Source organism: Rhipicephalus sanguineus, chromosome 1 (genome assembly GCF_013339695.2).
Source record: "Rhipicephalus sanguineus isolate Rsan-2018 chromosome 1, BIME_Rsan_1.4, whole genome shotgun sequence".
Taxonomy (NCBI): domain Eukaryota; kingdom Metazoa; phylum Arthropoda; class Arachnida; order Ixodida; family Ixodidae; genus Rhipicephalus; species Rhipicephalus sanguineus.
In genome coordinates, this window is record NC_051176.1 from 205,248,245 (window position 1) to 205,270,026 (window position 21,782).

Below are 21,782 nucleotides of genomic sequence, written 5' to 3' on the forward strand. Positions count from 1 at the left end.
ATTTTCCTCAGCCTCTCTTCGAATCTCATTTTGCTCTGCGCTTCCCTCACTTCAAAGCCTGTCCATCCCATATCACCCTTTACCGCCTCATTTGTCGTCTTCCCGTGAGCGCCCAACGCGAGGCGGCCCACCGTCCTTTGATTTACATCCATTCCTGATTGCACCTCTGACTTCATGCACACCACTGAGTTCCCAAATGTAAGCCCCGGAACCATCACACCCTTCCACAGCCCTCGAAGCACCTCGTACCTATTGTATCCCCATAAAGCTCTGTGCTTCATAATTGCAGCATTCCTCCTTCCCTTTGCTACCGATGCTTTCTCTTGTACCTCCATATATCTATCCCCCTCATTTACCCATACTCCGAGGTACTTGTACTCGCTTACCCTCGGTATCTTTTGGCCCTGTATTAATACCGTATGGTCTCCGTGATCATTGAATACCATCAATCCACATTTTGTTGCACTAAATCCTAGTCCTAGAGCCTCACACTCCCTTCCGCATATATCTGCCAGTCGCTGTATATCATCTTGACTGTCCGCAAATAAGACAATATCATCAGCATAAAATAGACCTGGAAGCTTCTGCTCAACCATCGCTCCGACCTGTTTGTGTGACAAATTAAATCCAATGTTGCTACCTTCTAGCGCTTTTTCCATCCTCGCCATGTACAGCATGAATAACAGCGGGGACAAAGGGCATCCCTGTCTCAGCCCCTTGCTAATTTCAACGCTGTCCTTGCTACTTATTCCTTCCCATTCTATACAAACTGTATTTCCTCGGTATATTTCCCTCAAAAGCTGTACACAGTCGTCACCTATGCCCACTTCCTTCAATATATCCCACAAAATTTCCTGATTAACGTTGTCATACGCCCCGGTGATATCTAGATAAGCTACGTATAAGGGCCTGTTTTCTATTTTAGATATTTCTATACACTGGGTAAGAACAAACAGATTATCGTCTAACCGCCTGTCGATTCGAAATCCATTCTGAAGTTCTCCGCCGAAATCCATTCTGAAGTTCTGAAGTTCTCCGAGGAGGCGCCAATGGCCAATGGCGCCTCCTCGCGGCAGCCGGGCCAATGTTACGAATGGCGGTCAGACTGGCGATCGTCGGCGCTGCTGCCGGAGAAGGCTATGCTGCTGCGTGACGCGACGTTACTGTGTCCGCAGCTTACATTCGCTGCGGCTGCCTTGCGCATCTTGTGTATCGGGACCTAACGAACTGCCGCGCGCTGACGCGGTGTAACTATTGTCTGTGGAAGGTATGTTTTTTTCTTTTCACATTGTCGGTTGGCATGCTTGGTTGGACAGTCATGCTGGAAGTCGATCGGCTTGCCTGCCGGTGATTGTGATTGCGCCGCTGCCCTAGTCGAACCGCTTCCTCGTCATTACGCATTTGTATGCGCACATGATCACAGATAAAATAAGTGTGTTTCTCGCGTAAGTTGCCCTGGGTTTTATTACGTGCGAGACTGTTTCAACCTCCGAAAGCTGCCACGAATGGCATGTTCGGTCACATTTTACATAGCTGTTCAGCGTGAAGTGTGTTGAAAGCGCATGGCAGTGGCCCTTGAACACTTTTCTCGGTACTTTATTTAAGGACCGGCATTTTTTGTATTCTTTGTTGATAACATGGGAGCATAAGCGCAGTCGTGTTTGAGTCACTCGCAATGTAACTGCAGCTGTTGCACCATCGCACATGACCCATGATGCTACGACCTAACTTGCTATAAAAAAATGTTTGGTTCATGTAACGATGTGAAGAACTCTAGTAGGACGTTCTTGCGGGCTATTTGGTTCATACTTTGAGTGAGGTCAATACTGCGCAAAAAAAAAGAAAGAAAACGACCACCCGTGGTGTCATGCTCGTTCCTTCCGCCCGTATTTTTTCGCGCAGTTTTAACTTCACTCAGTGTAATGAACTCGCATTTAGAAGAAAGAAGTGATAAAAAAAAAGAGCGAGGCACTGAAAGCACCGCCTTCCAAGAACTGTCACGAAAACGTTGTTTTCCTGTCATTGAAAAGTTATCTGTCGATTGAAACTGCGCTGGACATTTCACTGGCTTTTGAATTCAGCATGCACTACTGGTATTTAAGGGCATGTCGACGGGCATGTCAGGTGCCCTGCCGTGACTTTAGATTGGCCTGGTGCATTTGTGATTCGCTCCTTGTTGAATGAATGCCGTTAACTCTCTATTACGTGAATTGTGAGGAAGTCATTTGAAAAATTATTTGCTCAGTTTTTATCGTGAAATAGACGAAGAAGAATATATGCGAACATTTTCAGATTTATTGTGACTGTATTAATGAAGATACAGTTTTGCAGATGGGTGAGCGACATTGCTACCATGGTTGAAAAACAAAATCTCACTGATTGTGGTCTTTTTAGCGTGATGTGTGGAATAAAGTAAAGCAATTGTTGCCTGTGTTCAGGCATAATTGAACATTTCACTCAGTGCATCTGACCGCCGACATCTGTGTGCAAGATGGCCACTTACACGTTTGCCTGTTCGCATGCTGCCGCCTGGCTATACTTTCTTGCCCGAATTACCAACCACTGACTTGCGGTTGGAACGTCAGTTGCAGAGAAAATCGAAAAAGCTAAATATTAACTTGCATTGGTCAGACCTCGCATAATTTTTTCATGTACCCACGACAATAATGTGACGAAAAATTGCTAGGTACTGTTGCTGGCACCTCAGATTTTCGTGAAGCATCTGAAAACCTACCAGCACAACCTAAACCCCGCGCAAACAGAGCTGTTCTGCATGATTTCAGAAGCTGTGGTTTGATTTTATTGGTATTGTGCAGCACAACATAGCAGCATATTGTGCATTTTGTCACTGAAATGCATACTGTGCCACACATAGCACATATAAGGGAGTTTTCGAATAGGGGCCCCAAAGCCCTTTGCGTGTGGTCGCTTTGGGATCAAGCAGGAGCTAGGCGTTTTCGAATAGGGTCTGCGGCGCTTTGGACACTCCCCTATTTTAGGTCACTCTAGTCTTGGCCAAGAGCAGTCGCTTCCGTGGGTGTCGTCACGATTGTTTGACGCAAAGCCTTTGGGGCAGGCTTTGGGGCTCCCGCTAAATTCGAGAAATAGCGTCCCTAACTCAAAACCCAAATGCTGTTTGGGTCTCGCGCATGTGCAGTGGCCTCGAGGCTATTTTTTTGGGACCCCAAAACGATTGGGGCCCCTATTCGAAAACTCCCTATGGATTTCTGGCTGCATACCGTTGTCGGAAAAGGAATTGAGAAAAGTAATAACGAGCTTGAATTTTTAAGGCCATGAGATATGCCATAATAATTTCTTCATGGTTCTGTAGTGAAAATAAGGTTGCGAGGAAAAAATGGCAATCTCTGTTGTTAGCATGCCGAACTTGCACATGCGCTGTGAAATCTATTTCACATGTGTTTTTCATACTGCTCCAGGAATGGCAGTACTTTTTTTATATTAAATGCACATAACTATGGGAATTACTCTGGCAGTGTCACATTATTAAATGGGTCTCTTGTGCCTGCAATAAAAAAATGTTAATCGGTATGTGCCATATAAGGGACGCCATGCAATAGAGGCTTAAAGGCAGTCATATTCTTGTCCTGCGGTGCTTCAAGACTGTCAGATTACTTTGGACCTCCATGCAGTGGAAACATATGTAAGACTTCATATGGTGGCTTGCTATCTTCATGCAGGCTGCTTCACTTATCTACGCCTTCGAAGCTTATTTATCAGTTAAATGTTTTTGAGAAATAAACTCCGAATATTTGGAAGAGAAAAATGCTATGGAAAGAAGTTTTTTAGGAGCTGCTCCTGCGAGTTGCGAACTAGCTTCAGGTTTCGTCAGTGAATGTGGCTTGGACATGCGATTAATGTGAAGTGCCAACCCTGGCTATCGATAGAAATTGACCATGATATTTGTTTCCCAGGCTGGCCTGCAATGAGTTGCACTCCCAACGGTTCTCCCTCAAAAGCTTCTCCGAGTGCTCCTCTCCCACGTGGTGTCCTTGGAAGAAGTGGGACACCCCTACTACCTGGGACACGGTAGCTATTTGTAATTTTTGTCTGGCTTTGTAGCCAGCATGCTTCCTCACATTGCATGCAGTGCTTTATTATTGCTGTAATTGACTGGCAAAAGGAATAGGTACTATTGAACTTCAGAAATTGCAAACAGATTGCACCTACTTACTTCATTTACGCTCTAAGGGCAGGAACTTAATTTTTGTACCCATCTTTATGCTTTCATTCATGCTGCAGAAAGCCAAAGCAGGAGGGCTGTTTTATTACCTCCAGGTTACCTTCCCTAAGAGGACCCAGGGACCTAACCTTATCTGGAAGTCCTGGACAGAAAAGAAGTTTTGCTCCTAAGGTTGATGCACCTAGGAAAGCCCCTCTAGGTAGAGAAGATGAAGGGTGAGTACCTTTTGTCATGTACTAAGGTGGTGGCTATAAACGTTTAATGAGGTGATAATAAATTAACAGGGTTCTTATCTTCATCAAGTGGAGAATTGAAACTGCAACTGCTTTCCTGGAGCTCCGTAGTGCTTTACCAAACTCCACAGTCGGCATCACTAGAGACCGGATTTTAGGCAAATGCCTATTTTGTTCCTTGCGTTCCTATCGCGCCACTTTGATATATGAGCATGAAGTAGAGGTTAAGAAGGGCTTTTATAGTGTTTTATAGTGCCTATAATTGCCTATTTTTGTCGTTTGTGCCTAAATGCTCACAAATGCCTATAAATGCCTATTTTCAAAATATAGTTTATATGAGCACTGTTTAGCCTCAAGTTTCGCTTTAAAGTGCAGGTTAAGACTGTTATGCATGTTACCGGGCAACATTGACTGTTCAGAACTGTTTGAGGTTCAACCTAGTCCTCTAGTGCAGCCAACTTCCGAAAAACAACCGCTAGCGGCACTGAAGTGGGACACGCCGGCGAGCATTCGCTGCTGCACTCATATGGCGCGTGCGGTTGGCGAATGCAAGACCGGGGAGAGTTGTCAGCGGAAAGGAAAGTGAAGAGAAAAAAAAAAAAAAAAGAAAAAGGTGATGTGCCTGGGCTTTTGTTTTGTTTGTAATTTACTTTGTAAGGTGTTCACTGCAGTAGCATAGCCAGAAATATTTTCGGAGGGGGGGGGTTACCATACTTTATGTATGTTTGTGCGTTCGTGTGTGTGCGTGTCTATATACGCATGCAAAATGGAAAAGTTTGGGGGGGGGGGGGTTGAACCCTACGAAGCCCCCCTGCCCTCCCTGGCTATGCCAATGGTTCACTGCCAGGAGAGAAATTAGCTTTATGCGATTCGAACCGGACAATTGGAGGAATCGCTCCCTTCTTGTCTTTTAGCGATCTCGCTATCTGCTCCTACTTTGCCCTTCTCAGTCATACCGAAAAGACACTCAGGAGTGTGTTGATTTGACAGTGGGAACTTGATTCGCCGTGCAGAACATGGGAGAAACCATGATCTGTGAACCATGTGGGGCAAAGCACTGTATGACTGTGTTCAACCGTTGGCGCCTTTACGCCATTTTAAGCAATAACGTTTGTTTTTCTGCTGTAGATAGAGGTTGCACATGTCATCATTTGAAATTATTTGCATTTGTGTGAAAATCTATTGGTGCCTATATTTACTCTTTTGGAAGCCTAAAACATTGTTTTGCCTGCCTATTATTGGCGCTTAAAATGAGCTTTTTCAATGCCTAAAATTCGGCCTCTAGTCATCTCTCTCTGCGGCTTATGGGCTGAGATATTGAATGGTGCTGAATATAGCAGATCGATTGGAACTTGAGTACTGACTTAAAATTTGATGCTTTTTTTTCGTTAATTGATAACTGTAAACACTATAAAGCCTCAGTTCCTTAAGAGCATAACTAATAAATAACCACTACATAACCTTTTAATACAACCAGTTCTAAAAACATGCCTGGTATAACACAGCTTTGGATGTAAAGCTGAGGTCTAGATACCTCACAAAAACCTGACATAGTGTTCTTGTAATGTTGCACATTCCTTTTGGACAAGATTTGTGCTGTTACCTTTCAAGAAGCCCAACTACTAATGATGGGTAAGGCAACCAGCAATGGTTCAGAGTACGAAGCAGCTCAAGCGAGATCGCATTTACTTTTTACTTGGCTGTAAATGCACAAATTGGACATTTGTATGAGAATTTCTGAAGTGCTTCAGTGCATTACTAAAACAGCTCATAGGATGAAGAGAAAAAAAAAACACGTACAGGACAGGTACTGACCTCAGACTAATGTTTGTTTCAAACAGTTGGCTGTTTTTATTATACACTGCGATTCAGCCACATCAGACTGACATAATCATACAAGAAATTGCACAGATCAAGAAATTTATATGTCTAGATACCTTGAAGGAAATGACACTTCATTTTTATGCAGTTATAAGGAGTAACAGTTGACACACTCATTACCTGCTTTCCTTTTAAAATAGGCTTAACTATTATTGCTGGCGGTAGTGCTGTTGTTACTGCAGAGCTTTGCAGGGCAGCCAACTTATAGGACATGTAGAAGTCAGTTTTCTTGTTGTGCATAGCGCCGCGCACACACACAAATGAACAAACAAAAAACACTTAGCCCAACTCTTTCTGAGGCATGGATGTCTTCCACACCTCTGTAGGTTGGCTACCCTGCAAAGCTGCACTGACCCCAAAAGGCTTTCGTGTAGACCACACTATTGTGTGAAATGCTGAGCTCTCATGGTTAAAGGGCCAGTAAACAAACTGAAACTTTTTTTTAGACCTCCCAAACTAGCTCACTCATTTTGTACAGAAGGCCGCGGCATTCACGATTTGCGAATATCACAGCCCTGCGTGCTGCTCAGACACTCCATTTCGAAAAACAATTCCCGCGCCCCTCCAGCGCCTATCCAGTCCTCTTTGCCCACTAAGTGATTTAATGTTGCCCTTCGGCAGCTTTACGTAGCACTGAGCTCGTCGATTGGTCCTGCACACTATGAAACTGCGCCTTGGCCGTGCGGTGATGCGGTTTTGTCCTCGCAGTTGTCGGCCGTATGGCATATTTATTTACCTCGTCAGTGCCTCACACCACGCTTCATTATCATGCCGCCTGTGAGTAACTAACATGAGCCACACTTGGAGGAGGCCTTGCTCAGTCATTGACTGCATGCCAGTGATGTAATCACTGATGTCGTGTTATGTTGCTGATGTGGGCGTAGTTGCGATAATGGGCCACGCCTACCCCTCTGTGCAGCGGAGAACAGTGGAGAGGCCAAAACTAGCCGATGCAGCCCTGAAAGGGTTGTTCTGTCCTATGTAACTTCCTTCTTACAGCACTAATTCGCAGAATTTTTGCAGCAGCATGCACACATTGTGCAAATATGCAGTTCATCACAAAATTTGGACCTCGAGGCTGTTTACTGGCCTTTTAGAAAGGGTGGTTTGGCTGTCGTGCTGCCTCTGGAGATATTTTTTCTTATCCACATACTATTTCTAAACTACTTATACAGTTTTTTTTTTTGTAAAATTCCTATGGGCTTAATTAATGTGGAATTTTCGCATCAGGCTACCTGCTAGTAACATGAGTTTCAGAAGACTAACAAAAGTTCATAACTCCTTCCCTACTGTGGGGAAAATGGCTCTTTTTTGTAGGTTGCTTGAGATTTTTTTATCTGAAGGAACTATTTCAATTAGGACTCTTAGCTGTGCATGAAAAGAAATAGTACCATGAAATACCGTGGAAGCACCCACGCCAACTTCACTGATAATTGTGTTAACCTAGATATGGGCCCTTATCTAGTTGAAGCAGTAAAAAACAAGATGGCACACAATGAAAAAATTCGAGAGGCTGCAGTGGCTACGGAGTCGAAGAAAGCATGTTTATTTTCAAATGGTAAATGATGGAGTACACTAATGCCTACTTATCGTCCCTGAACCCAGCAACCAACTATTCCGAGTCTGTGCAGAATAGGAGGTGAATGTATTTGTCGCTGACATTCGCATGACTTGTCGAGACTGCAGGCTTTCAGATGCCTGCAAGTCAGTTATGCAACTGTCTGTCCTCGCCACAGTCAAATGCGACACTTGACGAGTTTGCCACTTACTGACCTTGATCTTCCTGACGACGGTCTAGAAGTGCATTGTCCGGCTAGCGGATTGCACGAGAAGTGTGGGAACAGCGGCTGTGTGCACGCTTTATCAAGATGTGTCTCACAAAAACCCTGTGACCATTGGGTTTTCTTTCAAGGACTGTTCATTGTGTCACCTCATTTGGTCTTTCCCTTTCCACCACAAGAAGGTGAATACAGTCGCCGACCGTTTATTCAACCGCTGAAAAGTCCGAATAATCGGGAGTCCGAAAAAAAGGATTCACCAGAAAAAAGCACTTTTATTGGCCCAGCGGCAGGAAAAAACTTGTTAGTGCGCGTCTGTACACATGTACGCTTACGCGCGACCAAGTCGGCCTGTATTTCAGCCAATGTTTGGCCACCCCTGCGGGTCGTCAATAGCACCGCAACAGCCTACGCTAAATCCGCATTTGATGGCTGTGGCGTGGGAGGTGCATCATCACGGCAGTCACCACATGCGCTGGTTCGAGTAGCTGACGGATCTCATCGCCCAACTCGGCGAAAACTCCCAAGCAACTTCCACCTGGTGAATAATCGCCGCTTTTTTTCGCCATCGTCAGGGCCTTGTAGTTGCCGCGTTTCTTTAGTTCCGACGGCGCACATGGAACGGGCAGCGTCGGAGCAATTTCAGCAGATCAGCTCGGGATGCAGATCAGGCCTAGCCACAGAAACATGAGAACGCAAACCCTCACACGCCAAAAGGAAACGATGTTGGTCTAGTTGATGTTGCAGCGCTTCTGTAATCTGTTGTCGTACTCTCTTCGTCCGAATTAGGATCCGCGTCGTACTCGTACGCGCTGTCATTCGCCTCAAACGCCGCACAGAGCAGATTCCAAGCTTGGCTTGGCTTGGCCTGCTGTTTGGCCGTTGTTCAATGGGTACGTGACTGGTTAAAGCCAAAAGGCAACCGTTACGTGTAGCCAACAAACGTAGCCTTCGAGATCGGTAACTTCTGTGTGGATTTTTGACACTGGCACGATCTCCAGTTATAGCCAGTGCAACATTTCAGTGCTGGCAACCCAGTAAAAATATTGTAAACTGACAGCTTGTTATGGCGTATCAGCCAGTCGGAGACGGAAAAATGGAACGGCGGGCTGTGGGCCGTCCGAATTTTCGGTCGTGAGTTTACATTACTTCAATCGGACGAGTGGCGGTGCCGCGAAGGTGTCCGAATAAACGAGCATGTCCGAATATTCGGCGTCCGAATAAACGGTCGGCGACTGTATACCCGTCATCGCCCCTAGTGGTCTCGTAGCAGCTGCAGTTGGGTGAACATTTTGGATGATGATCACTTCAGGGGGCTGTGGGCGCTTAACATATAATTTTCAGAATTCTGAAGTTATGGAAATGTTTATGTTGGGCACTTGTGTGAAACTGGGCGCATTTGCAGTATTGTACGGTAAACACCCCCTTTTCAGACATAAAGTTTCATGCAACAGAAAATGCTAATTTCCAAAAATAAGGACATGGAACAAAATTGAAGAAAACTTCTTAAAGTATGCCTGTGCCTGAAAAAATAAATGCTAACAAGATTATGTAATATACAGAATGTTTAGTCTCCAAATAGCCACTAACTGCGAAGAAATCAGTTATCTTGAGTAGTACTTCCACTGCAAAAAATTAAGCTGGAAGGTTTTCACATGCGTGCGCCGTGGGGCAAGGCAGTTCCTTGACATAAAGCATAGAAATCTTTGAAATATTGCAGTAAATTGTAGTTTTTTTTTCTCTGGTTTAGCTGACATTGTATTTCTTAAAAATGCAGTACATACAGGGTGTCTTTTTTGCAGACAATATAGGTTTTTAATAAAAATTCTATGACAGTAAGGCACATGTCGTCTTCTCACACAAACTCTGTGTCGAGGTGGAAATACTTTGTTGCAGCTGGAGTTCATTTAAAATGGCTAATTAACAAAAATTAATTACAATCTAATTATCAACTTTATGGCAGCTGTTTAACGGGGACGTTGTAGGTTATTACAAGCTATGGCATACTCATTTTTTAAAAATCACAAAAATTGCCTGTAATGTGAGACATTAATCATCGAATTTCAGCAGCTAAGCACTAGATGGCACATGCAAATTATGTATGACCATCTTCAGGCAGACTATTCTCCTCTGCATCTTTGTGCCTTTGGACACTCATAACGTTGAATTTATGCTGAAGGACCCTAAAATACCAAGTTTCATGACATTTGTCTTTCACAGAGGCAGTAATAAACCTCATGTGATGTTTATCAGGAAATTCGTGCACATAAAAACTGGCATGACTGTTCATTTGTATATTTTCAGTGGACCTGTTGCTTCTAGTAGTATTGTGGTGTAGTAAGACAAGCAGGTGGCTAAAATTAGCACCCCACAGTTCCAACTGTCTTGCAGCTCTACTGCATACTTTCATTTTACGCGCTCCTCAAACCACCGCAGTTTGGAAACTGCACGGCACCGCCAGAAAAGTACAGTCTGTTTTCTTTTTGCTCTTGCTTTTGACACATTTACATCACCCACATAGCCCTGAACAAGCTCTAAGATCTAGAAAAAAGGACTCGATGACTTTGTAAATGAAGAAATGTGGTGGTGCAATTGTTTAAATTTAAATACTGATGTGATCGATCCTTTTCCTCCTTTTAAGAGGCGGAGCAGCAACTCTCAAAGTATGCAAGTGAAAGAGGTACATACAATAGAACTAGAGAGCTTTGAATTGATTCACTTGCCATTGGTCTATCCACAAAGAAGCCATACTGCTGCATTATTGCATATGCCTCTTAATGCAGCAGTGCTGTAGGCAGCCAAGAAACGTCTGTCTAATTAAAAACCAGGACTTGGGGGGAAATGTTGATGCTTATGTGAATACATTAGGTTGGGAAAAGCACAATATCGAGTTGTTTGCCTTTATTATTGTGGGCACTGTGTGCATTTCTATGACGAATATATTGAGTTACCTAGGTACAACATTTAGGGTAAAAAATATGAAGGTATATAAAATGTGACTGATTCCAAATTTGGCACACAACAAGCTGCTCCTAATGCCTTAATATAAATGTTAATTAACTAATGAATGTTACTGAGTCTTAAAGGAAAAGCATGGCCTGCTCAAATTGAAACTCTTGTATAATATAGCCACATTTGCTATGCTCACAGACTTCTATAATGTCTAAAAAGTGTAGTCTAAGAAGGCACCCTGTTTATGTGTAATGTCAGTTGATATATTTTAATGGAAACAGATTTTGAGAAGATAGGACTTAACTTATGCGATGATGCTTTCTTCACCATTCATTCTTTCAGCACAGCAAAGGCTAGATATTCCAGTAGCTGTCACAGCCCATTTGCTAATAACAAATATTTGTTGACCAATGTTACAATGGTGGCATTAAAGGAGATTGCTGCAGGATGTCTACCATGTTTCTTCCTGTGCATTACCTTATCTACGGCTTTTTGTTGAGTGAACTCTCATCTCTGCGATTTTGCTTGCATAAGCTTGCATTTAAAAATCCTTTTTTATTGCTCTTTGCACATCCTTTAGAATATGTGCTTTACATGAAGAGCACAGTTTGAGTAACACTGATGGCATTGACCATGATAAAAAAAAGGAAGAGTGGAGTCTAGTAGTCTGTAGAAATAGTTTTATAATTTGACTCTAGTGTAAGAAAAGTGAATAAAGAGCAGTGTGTAACTGTAGTGGGAATTGCTGCCAGGAGGACATTAAGGAGATGTAGAAGAGTACAGCATGTGTGTGGCGAATCGTATGCTGTGGCCCCTCTTTCTGTGGAAGTGATGGCACTGGCCTGTGGTGGCCTGCAGTGATATTATGGCACCCCACTGGCAGTGGAATTTCAGCAGCTGGTGTACTTCAGTGGACCAGCGAGGATACTGTAGAGCAGGCAACTTTCGAGACGTCGAGGTCTGGCAGGAGGCTGCAGCTCCAAACCCAGCAGGCTTCTTGGATGTCCCTGGCAAAGATGCGGTGGACCATGTGTGCTGCTCCAGGTCTTCGGTGTCTTGCAGGTCTTGCCGCCTCTATGCCTTACCCAGATGGTAAGGCAGAGGTGCCCGACCGGATACACACGTCTGGTCGGCCACCTTGACCTCGCTCTGAAAAGTGCACACAGCAGATCAGAACCCCGCAACTGCAAGTAGGCTGGCCACCCACCTGAAGTCCACAGGTTATGGGAGCGCATTGCAGGCGCTCTGTGATGCTATGAACAGCAACGCTCGAAGCCACAATAGGATGTTGACGGTGGCGTTTGCAGGTCCCACGTAGGGCCTGATGACAATGATGGGGGAGTAGTAGTCTGAGAAAAGTGCTCACCAGCTTGCCTGGCAAAGATAATCTCACAGGCCGGCTAGCATTCACCAGCATAGGCGATGGCCTCCACCACAAACACTATTTGTCCTGAAGCACATCTGCATAGCTGGGGCCCTGCATTGGGTTCCAGTGTGGGAGATGCTGTGTGCTCTCCGTACCGGCCAGCTGGCTCTCAGCTCATTGCAGCTGCACTCATCAGAGTCCAGCCAGATTATTCATTCATTCAGTTTATTTAGACAAAAGGAAAGTTTGCCTGAGTTGAAGGGACTAAAGGCAGATTACCTCTGCCTGATAGGGTCAGGCAGACCATACAGGATTAGGACCATACATTTGGTCAGAAGCAGTGCAACAAAAAATACATATTTCCCATTTTGTCGGGGGAACATAAAAGCCAAATTCAAAAACTAGAAAGCATACCTGAAGACATACAATTAAAGATATCACGCGAAAGCCAACACCAATTTGTCCCTAGCACAACAAAAAAAAATACCGCATTATGTACCTCGACACACACACATGCTCTTCGTACTACTCTTCTACTCTTCCTTAGCGTCCTCCTGTTTACCATTCTCACAGTATTTTTTTAATTTTAGGGAAAGATTAGTCACTTCTCTGCAAATGTTTGAAATGTTGCAGGCTTGAAAGAGGCAAAGGTTATGAAGGTGGTCGTGGATGCTTCAACCATGGAGGTCGAGGCTCACGGCGGGGCAGAGGAGGCCCCCACCCGGATCGGGCAGCCCGCTTTATACAGACACAAGGAGCCACATTTTCTCAGGGTGTGGAGAGTACAAAGATGAGTGGTGAGGATGTTCATATGGTCCGACACATTTCAAAGCATGTAAAGAATACCTACAGTAAAAAGAAGCTCGCTAATTTGAATTATGCAGGACTGGGAAAAATGTCTGAATTAACCAAATGTTGAATTATCAATGGTACCAGAAAACAATGAGCAAATGCCTACTGCATTAGCAGCCTTTAGTTGTTGAATAATTCCACAAATCTAGTTCTTATTTTGCATAAGAACAGTTTGAAAGCTTTCATCTTGTCATTTTTTCTTGTCATCTCGTGATGTCATTCACATTGCTGTTCTGGTGCACAACCCCCATGTCTACATCAGAGTCGTGCTTTTCAACCCTTTTTCCTTTTGCTACCGCCACCACACTATGCACGCATGACAATTTTTTTCACTGGTAAGTTGGCTGACAAAGGATCATGCATCCGTTACGATGTAGCCAGCGAGTTTGCTGCGAGCATGCGAACCATGGTAGAATCTCTCTTCATCTTTGACAGTTTCCGGCATGTTTGTGGTGTTGTGTGCACATTGCACAGAGTTGAAAGGAAATTACTGAGCACTGCACCCACTGCGGACGAAACCGTGGTTGCTAGAGATGCGATCAGGGATGTGGCATCCACACATTTTTTAAAGGATGCACATCGTTTTTTAAGGATACTTGCACTGAGTAAAAATGAAGCTGCTGTTTGCCACAGCTACAACGAATGAACCCAGAATTGCCAATATGATCATGGATCGCGACCACGCAGTTTGCAACCATGCGCAGATCACTGTCTGCTGTGTGGTCCAGATCATGGATTGCAACCACGCACACAACCACCACAGTGTTGCATGTGTTGGTAAACACAAACAGGCACAAAGCTTTATGGCTTTCCTGTCTTTACCATGCAGTTTGCGCTAATGACTATAGCAGTAGGGTTTGTGCTGTTGTTTTGGTTGGATGCTAGCATTATTTTTGCTCATGTAGGGTACATCAGGGCACTTTGTGCTCCAAGGACCGTATGAATTAAACGGGGTGCGATCACATACAATATCGGAATTAATGAGAACTTTGTGCCATTAAATAATGCATACGTCTGCCAGACCAGAGGATCAGTCAGAATTATCCGATTTTACGAGTTAATGAGCTTTTACTGTATCTGATAGATTCTTTGTAGAACATTTTGTTCATCCAGGAAATGTGTACTGTAATATACATTGCTTAAAGAGACCCTGAAACACCTTTCTTATTGTAGGCACAATGACTGTCATCATGGCATGTGGTGGCAGTGGTATGATGTGTAATAGTTATTCAGTAATTACATAACAGGGCTGAAGTGCGAGCTCTTGCTTGTGCGCTTTAGTTTGGTTGCTACGCGAGTGGCAGGTGTGGACCAGCCTGTCGTGGGGCAGCTTGACAGGTGGATACTATTAGCTAAATCAAGACCGTGAATTTTTTAAGCAATTTCAGTTAGATCAATACATAGTTAATTCTGCCAAGATGTCTAGCTCACGAGGTGCTTAGAGGAAAGATTGTGTGCACTGGCAAGCGCATGTGTGCTCTTGGAGGTGACAACATGCATGAACGAACACTGTTGTGGCTAGCTAAGTATAAGACAGGGGATTGCCAGGCATGTAGTATTTAAAAAAAGCACACATGCAGTACGACAGGTGAGACCAACCTCACATGCGTTTTTTAGGAAATGAAAAGTTAAGCAGACTACTGTCTATTGAGGCCAGAAGAGCAAAGATGAAATATTTCTTCAGTCATTTTGAGATCATAGACGCATAAAGCTTAGAACAATGGAAAGCTGAACTGTTTAAAGGTTGTTAACTGGAAAATCACCCCCTAATCTTTGGTTGCATTGTCAGGATTGTAAATGCATTCGATGTATGTGCAGTTTTTTAAGAGAGCATTATTTTTGCCTCAATTAACACACACACAAAAGGAATGCCATCCGTGCCCTCTTCGTTCCTTGTTCCTTCCTTTTGTTAGTGTCTTAACTGTGGCCGAAATATTCTCTTGGCAAATATCAACTAGGTCATCAAAGAGTTCTTGTGAAGTGTAGTTTTATATTGGCATAAGAATGAAAAAAATTAGTCTAATGATTAATGTTCTCTGTCCCATCTTCATGGGCATGATAACTGCATTCTCTAATGCACTGATGTAATTGCTGCTCACTCGCTCCAAGCTTCTCCAAAAGGGAAATCCTGCTACATATTTGCTGATGTGCTCTATAGCTACACCAAAAATATTTTCTGCTACTTTTAAACTCTTGATGCTGAGGTGCTTTGCTATCACAAGCAGCATGATTCTTCCACCATCTACTTCTAGCAGGAATTAGAATATGCAATAGAAATGTCGGGGTGTGCTGAGCTCCTTAACATTGCTATAAAGGCCAAGGTAATCAGTGATGTTCAAAGTGAGCAGATTGGGCTTGTTAGAGACAGAACACTGCTCCCTGCTGCTGTGGACAAGAGTGATCATTAGTCATTATCTGTAATTTATGAAAAGCACAAGTACTGCTGCACACAAAAAGGGCACAAGTCAAGCCTTCATAGCCTCGGCCAATAGGCTACTACGAATGCTAATGCACCTACGCTGCCATCATGCATGCTATAGTAGTAACGTAACAGCTCTAACAGCGATTTGCGAGTATGATGGAGTTTCATGGAACAGTCAACACTAATATAATTAGATGCTGTTAAACAACAACACCACATGTCTGATTTTTTTATTGGAATGACTTTTTCATACCTGTCACTTTCAGAAACCATCTTTGCCCTGTTCACCCTTCCCACTAACAAAATTCTTCGTCGCAATACACATTTTTCTATGTTTTGGTGAAACTAATCGGAACAGATCAACTTTAATGCAACATTGTTGCAGTACAGTTGTAATGTTTGTATTCTGTCTGGATGCACATTAGCCTTGGTGCTAATAAGCTTGAAAGCTGGGCCACTTGGTGCATGGTTTAAGTTGAATAACCATTTAAACAGTTTTGCTTTCCTGTGTAGTGCTTTTAGCGAGTTATTCACCTTCAGTTTTGCAGGGGCAGAAAGGTGTTTCTTGCTGACTTAAATAAAAGTCAATTTGTGACACATCATGGCATCTTTTTATGTGAAGAAGTCCTTGGTGTGCTTTCTGGGGTCTTTTGCAAGAGCATTAGTCTGGCAATAAAGGAATAAAATAGAGCAAATGCATTTTTTTTTAAGAATGCAGAGGACAAGGAAATGATAGATTTGCACTGCACCCACCATAGATATGTGGTATTGAATACAGGGTACAGTGGACGTGGACACTTGCAATAGGATTGCCGATTCACATTGCACTGCCATTCCATATGCAACATTTCAATTTCCACTCAAGAAGAATATCAGTGACCATCGATTTAAAATGCAGGGTTAGCTTTCAAATTACCCCGAATTTGCCCATACATTTTTTTGCGTTGATTTGTGCCATGAGCCTAGGGGCATGCAGTACTAAAAAAAGATAAACATAATTGCCTTACCATAGGATATATTGTGTTCTTATGTGTACATGTTACTAGCAGTGTATTAATCTGTAAATAGTATTGCCAAAAAACCTGCCAATGTATATTGGCTGCCTGGAGATGGTTGCAGTGCTGTGATAAATTTGTAATATTTCTTTGTTGTAAAAAGAAATTAAGGAAGTTTGAGAAATTGGCCAGTTCGTCTGCTAAAAGCCTGCCATTGTTGCCTTTATTTATTTTAATGACGTTTTGTAGAAGCATAGTGTGTAAGTCTTTTATGTTGGTGATAGGAATTGCCAAGTTATGCACACATTATTGGTGCTCTAACAGTAGGCAAAGTGCACCCACTGAAAAGGGATGCCTCAGGGAATGCTTGTCCTGCTGTTGCTGCTTCCAGTGACCAGCTCCTAAGCGCAAGCTGTGCTGTAATTATGAGGTACTGAGCTATACTGAGAAAAGAAGCCATGCTAACTGGAGGATTTTTGCAGCTCCTGGTAAATGGAACAAAAGTGAGTCTGCACCGGTTGAGAGACCCAAGTATCAGCGTCCTAGCAGCAGCAGCCAGACAGCGGAAGAGAAGATTCAGGATGAAAAGAAGCTCGAGTTGCTTCTTAGGAGTGATGTGAGTGCTTTACTACTATTGATGAGATGATTCATAGTCTTTGCTATGAATTATGAGCCATGAGCTTGTGATGCAGTGCTACTGTGTATATTACATTGCTTACTTGATGCCTACGCTGTAACTGGATATGAAGGGTGTTCTGTGTAGTTGTCACATTATGCTTCAGTGCTTGGCATTGCCAGAGTTATCCAGTGCTAATTCTAGTTGTTAATTATCTGCCAAAGACTGACATGCTGATTAGTGACAGGGGATGCCCCTAAGTGCACTACTGCAGATTAAGAATGGTGGCAGGTTAGCATTGCAGTTACAGTTGACGTCCGATTTCCCGGACCCTCAAGGGATCGCGAAAACGTCCGGAAAATCGGGCAGTCCGGAAAAACGAATGCAAGCGAAAACACACTTTTTTAATAGGTATTTTTTTGCTGACGAAGAGAATCACGGCAGGAGTACATGATTCTCATTGCAATTCAGCAAATGCATTGTTTAGGGGCTCTGAAAAGAGCCGTTATATTTAAAAAAAAAAACGAAAGAAAGGAAGGGAAAAAAATCCGATGTGGCCGGCGCTACTGCATTTGTAAACACTTAGGCGGGGGGGGGGGGGGGGGGGGGGGGAGAGAGGGAGAGGAGAGGGGGACACAAAAGTAGCTTATTTTTGTTTGCACGGCATTCCACTCGCCCGCGATGATGTCTGCCTTAATTTCAGCTAATGTCATGCTGTCGCTGTACACCGATGGTGAACCCGATGACAGTGTCAGTGCTCGCATCAACTCCAAGCTCATTGGCTGTGTAGGCGCTACCTCTTCTATCTCGGTGTCAGAGTCGTCGGAAGTAACTTGAATGATTTCGTCATCGGTCAATTCTGCACACAGCTCGAGGTATTCGTCATTGTCGGCGAAGCCCTCAAAGGTTATCCCGGCTGTAATCGAAACACCGGCAGCGTGCAGATCGTCGAAGGCAATGTCCGCGGGTGGAAGTTCGTCGCACATGCTGTCCACTCCGGGCGAGACGGTCGTCTCGGCATCCAGTAGGAAGCTCGCGTGGCGAAAACAGTTTCATAGGGTCTGTTGCGTAACCGCCTTCCACGAGTCTGCAAGCATGCCGACGGCAGACCATAGATCAACAGTGTAGCTTCTCCCGCTGTCGGAGGACAGGAGCACAGGCTGCACAGCACCATGAGGCTGTGGCATGGCTGTGGCCACAGGTACGGCTAGCAACGGATTGGTGTGCGCTGGATTGCGGCATTTGCGGTTTCGAGGGTACGGCAGCCACGGCGCGGTGGGTTCGAGGGTACGAAAACAATCAAAATGGCAGCGTTGATAGTGATTTCAAGTCTGCGGTTAGCGGTAAAAAGCCCGGAAAATTGGATGGCAAAAGCTATAAACGTCCGGAATATTGGACTTTTTAATACATTGACTCTATGAGAACCTGACGGGGCCACAGATGAGTCCGGGAAATCAGGCATGTCCGGAATTTCGGGCGTCCGAGAAATTGGACGTCGACTGTATGTGCATATGGCAGTATGAGCTGAAAAAAATAGTGCTGAAGGGCTTTTACTGCCCTTCCTGCTGAAGTTTTCTTGTGTTTATATTCTGTACATTCATACAGGTCAAATATACTGTTGCATAATTGCTGTGAAGCTGGCTTGTCAAGCCCAAGGCAGCAGCAACGTTGTTCTCCTTTAGCCCCATGGCCTGGTGTATTTGAAAAAAAAGAAAAGAAAAAAAAAAGATATGCTCACTTGAATTCGTTGTTTCACAATACTAAAGGAATGCCTTGCAATTTATAGACCTTGTCAACGAAAGCTCTCTGGGAGTCGCCATAAGCCTCTCTGTGACCCCCCAAAAATGCACTGCCGAGGCTGTGACGTCAGCTTTTGTACTCTGGTGCAACAGCCCAGAAAGGAGGGGAGCCTTCTCTCCATTAAAAAAGTGTATAGAAGCTTACTGTAGGATGACAGTCGAGAGATAGTGGTTTGAGGTTAGGAAAGACACTTACGTCTTCAACTCATAAGGGAACATGATGCTGCGTCGTTGGTGAAGTGGAGTGAAAGAAGTGAACGAAAGGAAAGGACACCTTCTCAACATAAGAGTACCCACACCACCAAATGCCACGCCCGGGTACCTCTCTGACCATTAAAAAAAAAGTGGTGGGTGCCTGGCGGCTGTGGGAATCAAACCCAGGGCCTCCGGCATTGGACGTGGATACTCTCGCCAATTTTCCACTGCTGCGGTCACAGTCTAGTCGCAGAGTGGATCGGGACACTCGATTGCCAGAATATCTAGTACGTGCCAGTTGTAATACAATTACACATCCTGCCCAGTTGTTGCTCCGGGATTGTAATTTTAACTTAAGAAAAGCTGTACAGCTCTCAAAGAAAGTGTTATTTTTTTTCTCTGAGAAGCATGGTGTGAGCAAATTACCTTCCTTTCGTGGCAATGCAGGTGCTGCTAAATATTGAGCATGAGGATATACCTACCAAGTGATGATGATGATGATGAATAAACTTAAATTAGCAGAAAGCTTCCCCTCCCCCTTTGGGGGGGGGGGACCAACCTAGACGTTGGCCATGATCCCGTGGGCCCTGGCGGCATCTTCGGCCTGCCGTACTAAGCGTGCTTGTAATTGTGAGTCGGAGCTGAGGAGCACAGCTTTCCACCCATGCCCGTCTGGGCAACCGCCCCTCATGGGAACCTCCGGGCATGTCCAGAGCATGTGGCTCAAGTCCGCCCTGTTATTGCAAAATTTACACTTGTCCGAATAAAGTTCTGGTGCGCGGTGGATCATCGTTACTGGACTAGGGAACGTATGTGTCTGAAGTAGGCGCCATGCCACCGCCTGTCCTTTGTTCAATGACGCGAGCTGGAGCAACGTTACTAGAACAAACTCAGTTTCAAAGCTCCGTATCTCCGCCAGCGGAGGAAGGTGGTCCGAACGGCGGTCGCGAGAACTGGCGGCGCTGCAGTTCCGTCTTGCGCCACTATCGGCGCGTCGTCTGCTGCCACGCTGCGGTCCGCCGCGCAGTTGCTTGCGGCAACTGCGCGATATTGCTGGAAAGTTCGATAGCGCCTGTATAAAAGCTGACGCGCTTGACCGCTTGTCAGTTGATCGACGGTCGACGCTGTGTTCTCCGCTATCAGTGTATTAACGCGATAGCGTTAGAGAGCTTGTGTCGCAGAAATTCCGGTGTCGACGTCGGCACCGTTGGTTGTGAGCAAAAAATCATCCGTGAGCGAAAAATCGAGAAAGTAGCAAATAAAATAAACGATAAAATCTTCGGTCCCAATGAGGATCGAACCCGGGCCGTTCGCGTGGCAAGCAGGTGTCTTACCACAAAGCCACGATGTTACTTGCAGCTGCTTCGGAAAAAAACACTACATAAATGTCATGTAGTGAAAGGAGTCTCAACGCATTTTTTTCGGCAGGTGTCACGACGAAAACGAGCCCATACGGCGATTTGTAGGCACAATCGCGAGGCCATCAAACTACGTCGAAAAAGGCCGGGATAGTGCAGCCATCGCCGCTAAATACACACACGAACTTTCAAACAGCTCTAAAAATAGACAACTATGTCCATCTAGCGGAAAACATACCAAGCCAACGCAACAAACGCTAGATAATGTGCTGCCATCTGTGAGGCATTGTGAGAAATATGTCTCGACTTTTCATGGCATCGAGAGGGCGGGCGCGCGGCGTATATCTTGGAGGCCATGCGACTCATGCTTTAGATCGAAAGCCTGTACAATTCGTGCGTGTGCGTGCGTGTGTGTGTGTAACAATACACATTAATAAGTATGCACTTAGTGGTTGAAGTGCGCACTGGGGGCCGGATTTCGCTGTCGCGTTCAACTCTTAAAGGCGAAGCTTAAGGGTCCCCCAATTTTTTTGCTGTAGTTTGACTTTCAGTTTCCCGGCCACAAGTTCGGCCAAATAAATAGTTTCATCTCGGACCTGCTGACTGCTGCCTTCGTCGACGTCACGACCCTGCGACTATATTTGAGCTGTCTACATTGCGCTTAACTTCCAAGCATAGGAGTTTCTAAGCGAATGAGGGTTTTCAGTGTAATTTTTATAACTACCACCACAATTTTAGCCGCTGCCGTCTTATCTAGACCAAGAACAACCCAACACGTTTGTGAAAGCCTTTATAGTGTACAAAGAAGCGTACTTACTCGAGATACAGAAACGTTCTAAAGAACCGTACTCATGTTTCTACAATTTATTGAAAAAAACTTTCTCGAAAAACATCACCAATGCTTTGCAATGTTTACAAGACACGTTTTCGCGACGATTAAAAGGATACTGACCCAAAATCGGAAAATTTTACGAGAACTCGGTAAATGAAATCTCAGTGGGCGATTATGTCGAATAGATGTCGTCTCTGAGCAATTTTTTCAGCGGATAGTTGTATTTTCGGTGTCTCATCTTTCTACGTCGCATCATTCTACGGTGCCTTAAACAATTCGAACAGATCGGCCGTGCTGTGAGC

General features: G+C 44.5%; 1 protein-coding gene across 2 annotated transcripts in view; it reads left to right on the forward strand.

Annotated features, from left to right (window-relative positions):
• Positions 1-1,061: 1,061 nt before the first annotated feature.
• Positions 1,062-21,782, forward strand: part of LOC119406038 (DNA-directed RNA polymerase III subunit RPC4) — a 55,363-nt gene continuing 34,642 nt past the window's right edge. Inside the window, exons 1-5 of one of the 2 annotated variants that reach the window (XM_037672891.2) lie at positions 1,062-1,267; positions 3,933-4,047; positions 4,261-4,416; positions 13,045-13,208; positions 17,163-17,296. In XM_037672891.2, the coding sequence (XP_037528819.1) occupies positions 3,944-4,047; positions 4,261-4,416; positions 13,045-13,208; positions 17,163-17,296 (558 nt within the window). In that variant the 5' untranslated portion in view covers positions 1,062-1,267; positions 3,933-3,943. The remainder of the gene's footprint in view (positions 1,268-3,932; positions 4,048-4,260; positions 4,417-13,044; positions 13,209-17,162; positions 17,297-21,782) is intronic. The other variant, XM_037672895.2, reaches the window with a different exon arrangement.